Consider the following 6,271-nt stretch of genomic DNA (forward strand, 5'->3'; position numbering starts at 1 on the left):
TCTCCCGCACAGCCACCCGGCTGGACGAAGTAGCAGGAATCCGGGCGAAGTTCCCGACCAAGATCCCGGTAAGTCCCTGGTTGCTATCGCGGGTGGTCGCTGCTCTTCAAAAGAAGTAACGCTGGGGACCTCGCCCTAAAGCGCGGGTGGGGAGGGACCGGGATGTTTTAGGTTTCGCTAAGTGCGACTCTAATTAAAACAGGTCATTGTTGAGAGATACCATAAAGAGAAGTACCTTCCTCTCCTGGACAAAACCAAGTTTCTCGTTCCCGAGGAGCTGACCATGACGCAGTTCATCACCATCATCAGGTAGGGAGCGAGCGCCCGGGCTGGCTGCCGTTCTCCGGGCAGGCATCTCCTAGCGCCGCGCTGGGACGCCGCGCTTTCTTTGGCGGGGAGCAGGACGGAGGTGTTACTGGTGGCCTCTCTCTCTTGCAGGTGTTTAAAGAAAATCGACAGTGGTTTTCTCTGGTGCATTTGGGGGAAAAAAAATGTGGTTTATGCCTTTTGGGTTTCCTAAAGTCTTCTCTCGTCCCCCTAATTGTATTGGGTAAAGGTTGTATCAGATTCCTGTTCTGCTTGCTTCTTGCTTGGTGCTGGGGCTCTGTGGTTCTGCGCTGCTTATCGCTGGTTTTGCCATGCTCTCTTGCTGCATTTGCTCAGGTTCAAAACAAATCTTAGGCATGAAATGTGCTTTTAAATTAGGACACTTCTTCCCTGTAGTGTTTTGTAAAGAATAAAGTATTCAGTGATGTTCTCTGACAAACTGGGAAAGCTACGTGCTTTCCAGCACACTTAACATCTAGGAAGATCTTTTCCAAGCTTTAACTTCTGTAAAATATGCCTTTGGTTCTTGAACAGCTTGGGGTCCTGATCCTCATATATAATGTCTCTGAGAAGGACTCTTCTTTCAAAGGCAGATGTTAAAAGTAACTGTAACAGGCTGTGCTGCAACCCTGTGCTGCAGAGCTTTTGGTTTCTACTCAGCACTTCTCTCTGGCAGCTGGGAACTCACAGCCCAGGCTCAGTAGCACTCATGGTCTAACAATGTAAGCCCTTCCTCAGACAGAGCACAAGCCTTCCAAGGGTACAGTTAACTTCCTGCTGCTGAAGACGTTAAACCACATAATGACTTTACACACTGTTTCTTGTACACGGTTCATGCAACTGCTCTCCTTAATGTATTTCATAGGCTAAAGTTGAAACCTCCTTAAATTTGCTAATGCTTAATCCTCTGTTTCTCCTCCCTTCTTCAATTAGAAGCAGGATGGCTCTAACTGCTGCACAAGCTTTCTACCTGCTGGTGAACAACAAAAGCCTAGCCAGTATGTCCTTGACAATGGCAGAAGTGTACAGGGACTACAAAGATGAAGATGGCTTTGTATACATGACATATGCTTCCCAGGAGATGTTTGGATGCTTTTTACCCACTGCTCAAGGGAAAACTATGGAATGCCTTCAAAAAACTTAAGGTTGGGTCCGTGTGCTGTGTTGAAGCAGTTGGCTATGAATCATGCCTGTGACGCGAACCTCTGAGATGCTTCTTCCAATTGGAGCTCTCGAGCTCTGTAGTGGGGAGTCATGACCCAAAAGCTGGCAGGACCAGCTTCAGGCAGAAATGGTAGTACACTTTTTCTAGACAATAACTCGGATATATATTTTTATATTTGAAAACACTATGGGTTTTTTTTTTTGGAACTGCACCTCCACTTTTTTATTTTTGGCAATACCAGTCTTTGTTATGTAACTGATTTTTAAGGTATCCTTAAAGTTTAAGAGTAAAATAAAGAGGCTTTTAAGTATTGAGTTGACTGCCAGTCTTAATGTGGGGAAAGACTGTAAAGGTCTGTCTAGGAGAAGGTCCTAGAATAATTCTGGGAATTTGATATAGATAACTACTTGTTTAAATAAGCAAATCTGATTGCTAGTCAGCATAACCTAAATGCAGATAGCATGATTTGAACTGTGGTTTAACCAAGTGTTCAAGAGTCTGTTTTTACTGCTGAATTTTGCTAGTTAGGTGTCTGTAGACAGACCGTTCTATCAATCCCCTCGGGCATCTGCTTGTCAGGTCCCCTGAAGGACTTAGCTCTAGCCAGCCTTGAAAGAAGGCTCGCTATGTGGTGTACCTTGTGATTAAGAGGTATACCAGTGTCTCTAGAAAATGTCAAAACTGTCACATAGTGAGATGCTGATTCATCTGACACAGAGTTGGTTCCTAAACCTGTATTAGAAGAACACTTGACATGAGGCTTAGTCTGCAGTATAGCTTGAGCAACCTTTCTTGGTCTTGTATGTGAGGAATGTACTGGGAGGTTGTAAATGTTCTGATTGTGTGTAATCCACTCAAACACCAGGTCACTTAATTAACTGCACACTGTGACAGATTTAAACAACCTCTGGCAGCCTCAGCTTGGGATGGTCAAATTGTTGCTCTATGATGCAATTCTTCAGTACCAAACTGATTTGCAAAATGATTAATGTAGGAACTACTAGGCTGCAAAGAAAGAAGCGTTGACAGTTTTTAAATTATGCATAAGGCAGGAATGTGCATGTAAGCTTTTTGCAGTAATAATCTCTTAAAGCTCTGAGCAGTCCTGGGTTCAAGCCTCTAAACCTGGGAGTTTAGAGGGGTACCTGCCCTATTGAGGATGGTGTTTGCCAACTCATGTTTCGTGAGCTGAGGAACAAAGAAATCATTGACCTGACCGACTCAGTGGAAAGGCTAAAAGCTATGTCCACATAGGTTATAAAAACATAGGCTTTGGGATCCCAGAATCTGTTGCTTGGATAGATTTCACTTATGCTTGTAATGGAAACAGTTTCCACTGCACAAATTGAACTCAGATAGTCATTTGTTACCAGCCCTCAGGGAGGCGACACCTGTTTGGCAGGAGCACCATGGCAGTGTTGAGCAGCTGTGGGAACCTGGGGTTGGGGGAGCAAGAGGAAGTCTTGCTACATTCAAGCTCTCTTGCCAATCTAAGAGCTGGGCTAATGTTTTGCTTCATTGGCTCTTCAGTTTGTCTTCCTGTCTTCCATGATACTTGGTACATGAGGAGAAAAGCACTACGGATTTGTGGCTGAGCAATTTTATATCTGACAGTCAACTTTCTTTGGTTTGTAATGCAGTGGCTGAGGTGGAAGTGTTGATCCCTTCGGCATTTACTGACATTAGGCTATAGTGTCTAGCAGGCTGAGTCACTGATCCAGCAAAATGTTACACAAGGAGAAGGTCAGTTGCAGGTAAAGAGCATCATTATAAACCTGTTCAAACTGGCCTGCTGATCCTAGAGAAAAGCCCTGTGAGCTGGGAAAGCTTCATCATTGGGTAATAGTAATAGACTTGCCCTCCTACCAGATGTTAAAGCAGATAGGATTAACCATCAAAGACAGTTTTCAAGAGCTTTAAAATAATAAACTGGAGTTAGATGCCCAAATAAATCAGTTATTCTGCTGGTGGACCAGCTTTGGATTCAAGCTATTGTCTCTTGAAGTGCAAGGAACAAGGATTAGGAGAGAAGCAGACAGAAAAACTTTGCTCTGACAGAAATAACCAGCTGAGATAACTGCAGCTGCTTCCAATGTAGCTGCTGTTTGAGGAGCTAATGTTTGCTTGAGCAAATACCTGTTGATCAGAGGCAAGTAGTTGTGGTTTTTTGGTTTGGGTGGTGTGGTTTTTTTTTCCCCAATGAAGGACACTGTGCTGTGGTAAGTAAGTTTTATGGTTCTTTCCAACGTGCCCCCAGTGTAAAAAGGGAAGGCAGAGATGCCACTTTTTTGCAAAAATACCTTCACTCCTGAATTATGATACAGACTTGTGTTCTTTAATATCCACCAGAGGAAAGAAAGTATTCTGAGTATACTTCTGTTCCTGCTATAAACTACTAACTAAATCCTGGAAGGCGGTCGCTGCTCTGGCTCCAAAGCACTTCACATTTGCACATGCTCTGCTGAACTAACTTGTTAGATTGGGTCCGCAGCACTTGGCCCCTTGTAAGATCAAGCACTGTGTCCCACCTTAAATTATGAACCCAATCAAACTGAAAAGGACACTGAATGCAAGTGTGGGATGAGGGCTGAAATTGCCCTTGCTGTTGAGTTTTTTTTTTTTTTTGAGTATTGTGTAAAATAATGGAGTAGTGGGGAAGTTGTGACTTTAACATAGCCAAGTGGAATCCATACAGGGGAAAAAACCCATTAAACTGTATCTTCTGTAAGTTCACCAAGGTACTAAAAAAGCTCCAGTGTTAATATAACCATGGATACTGCTGGAGTTATTAAAACGGAAATACCAAAATGGCTAAAACATGAGGCTGCAAACTTGCAGCACAAAAACGATACTTTAATGAAACATGTCATTCATGTCTAATGTATGTCTGCACGGTGACTGCTCTGGGAACAGGAGAGTTTTCTTGCTTTCAAAAGACCTGAGCAAACTTCACTCCTGAGGCACATGCTGCGGGCTGCGTGTGCTCTGAATGCTCATCAGGGCAACTGGAAGAGAACAGAGTAGCAGTTAAAAAAAAAAAAAACCCTACCCCTAAGCTCTTGGGTTTGGTAGGCAGAAAAAAAAAAAACCCAGAAGTCTTACCAATGCATTTGAATTTCAAGTGGGTAGATATCAATGTGGGTTTTTTTCCTGTACCTGCTAAGTTCAGAGATTTGTCTGTCTGTACTTTCTGTGGTACAGCTGATGTCCTACAGCTGTCTACAAACACAGCTACAAACCATGTACGACGCATTGCAGACTGCAAATTGTCATTTATTGCTGCAAGGCAAACGTGGTAACCTCAGCTTGGGCTTCAGCACATAAGCAACAGCAGGAGCTTTCCAAACTGTTTGGATTTTAAAATTATTTAACACTGTGTGTGGGTAGAGTAAATAAATGAATGAATGAATGGGGATACTAATCTTCTCACTCAAGTACTGCAGCCAACAACTTTGGTGAACTTAGATGGGCTTTTTATCGTTTTCCCGTGCTAACTACTTCCAGATGGGGGTAGCTTCAGGGTAAAATATGGAAGATAGACTGTTAAACACACTAAGTGACAGACTCTTCAAGTGTGTTTTTTTGGTATCTTACATAAAACAAAAGACATAACCAGGAGAGAAACTATTTTTAGGACAAAGGCTTTTAACTTACAGACTATGTAAGTGGAAGGGAGTGAGAGGGAGGGTTCCTGTGGAAAAGTTCTGAGGGATCCCTGCAAATTGATTGAAAAATACAACATATGTTACAGTACGACCTATACACAAAGCTTCTAATAGGACACACGCTTCCCTTAAGGAGCAATGTTCCAGAAAAATTTCTAGACAACTCTCCTGAATTTTAAAACATTCTATTCTTTTCATACAGTTTTGAATTGCCCTGTAAAATTTTAGCAGAGTCCTGCCTATAGGTATGTGCTTAGTTTCTTTAGCTCTCCTAAGATGCTTTGTAGCGGTAGCTTTACCCACTTTCTTTCCCCTCTGATGTTTTTAGGTTCCTTCTTAAGAGCACAAGTCTCTCCGGTATCTGCTACTTGTTCCTAGACAGCCCACAACACGCAAGGCGGTTAGGTCCTATAATAAATGACAGACTGACCCTAGTTTAGAGGAACATGAATGTAATTTTAATGAAGGTGACCAATCCCCTTAAGGCTCTCCTCCAGAAGGTCATAATCGTATCACTCCCTGCCTTTTGTTTTCCACCTGATGCCTCTCTTGTGACTGTAATGCTCCGATGGCACGCAACTGTAGCAGCGTAGTCCAGGTGGAAATTTGAAGAACACATAGCAAGTATGGATGCCAGAATTTGAAAAGTAGCACTGTCCCTTTCCCACACAGCAAGAGATCCTTGGGAGGGAGGTAGTATGCCCAACTGAGAGCACAAGGAGTTTCCAGAGAGTAAGGGCTGCTCAGGCCACTCAACACTTACATCATGTCCAGCCGGGTCTGTAAAGGGCCTTTATGAGGCTGCTCGTGATTTGGTGCAGGGTGGGCTTGGCTGCTGGTGGTTATTTTTGCAAATACTCCAAGATCCTGTCTTCACTTTCTTTCTGTGTGTAGCAGCATGGTCTGGATCCTAATCAGACCTCCAGCCCAAGCCTCTTATGTGTTAGAAAGGTGAGAAGGCTATGGATCGCACCGTCCTTGAGACAATGCAAAAAGAACCAGGTTCACCTGCTGTTGGTCAATAGATCCCTGGTAGACCCAAAGCTTATTTCCCGTTCTCAAGAATAAAGCCAAGACTTTACAGCCTGCAAGATGGATTTGTAGGGACATCTTT

At 43.3% G+C, this 6,271-nt stretch overlaps 1 protein-coding gene across 1 annotated transcript; it reads left to right on the plus strand.

The window, feature by feature from the left end:
- Positions 1-11: 11 nt before the first annotated feature.
- Positions 12-1,760, plus strand: MAP1LC3C (microtubule-associated protein 1 light chain 3 gamma; the record flags this gene model as incomplete). Its single annotated transcript, XM_010161995.1, has 3 exons — positions 12-68; positions 203-309; positions 1,261-1,760. Coding segments are annotated over 3 exons (375 nt in total), but the record flags the coding sequence as incomplete, so codon positions are not given.
- Positions 1,761-6,271: the final 4,511 nt, after the last annotated feature.

This window comes from Eurypyga helias, unplaced genomic scaffold (assembly GCF_000690775.1).
Source record: "Eurypyga helias isolate BGI_N326 unplaced genomic scaffold, ASM69077v1 scaffold14302, whole genome shotgun sequence".
Taxonomy (NCBI): Eukaryota; Metazoa; Chordata; class Aves; order Eurypygiformes; family Eurypygidae; genus Eurypyga; species Eurypyga helias.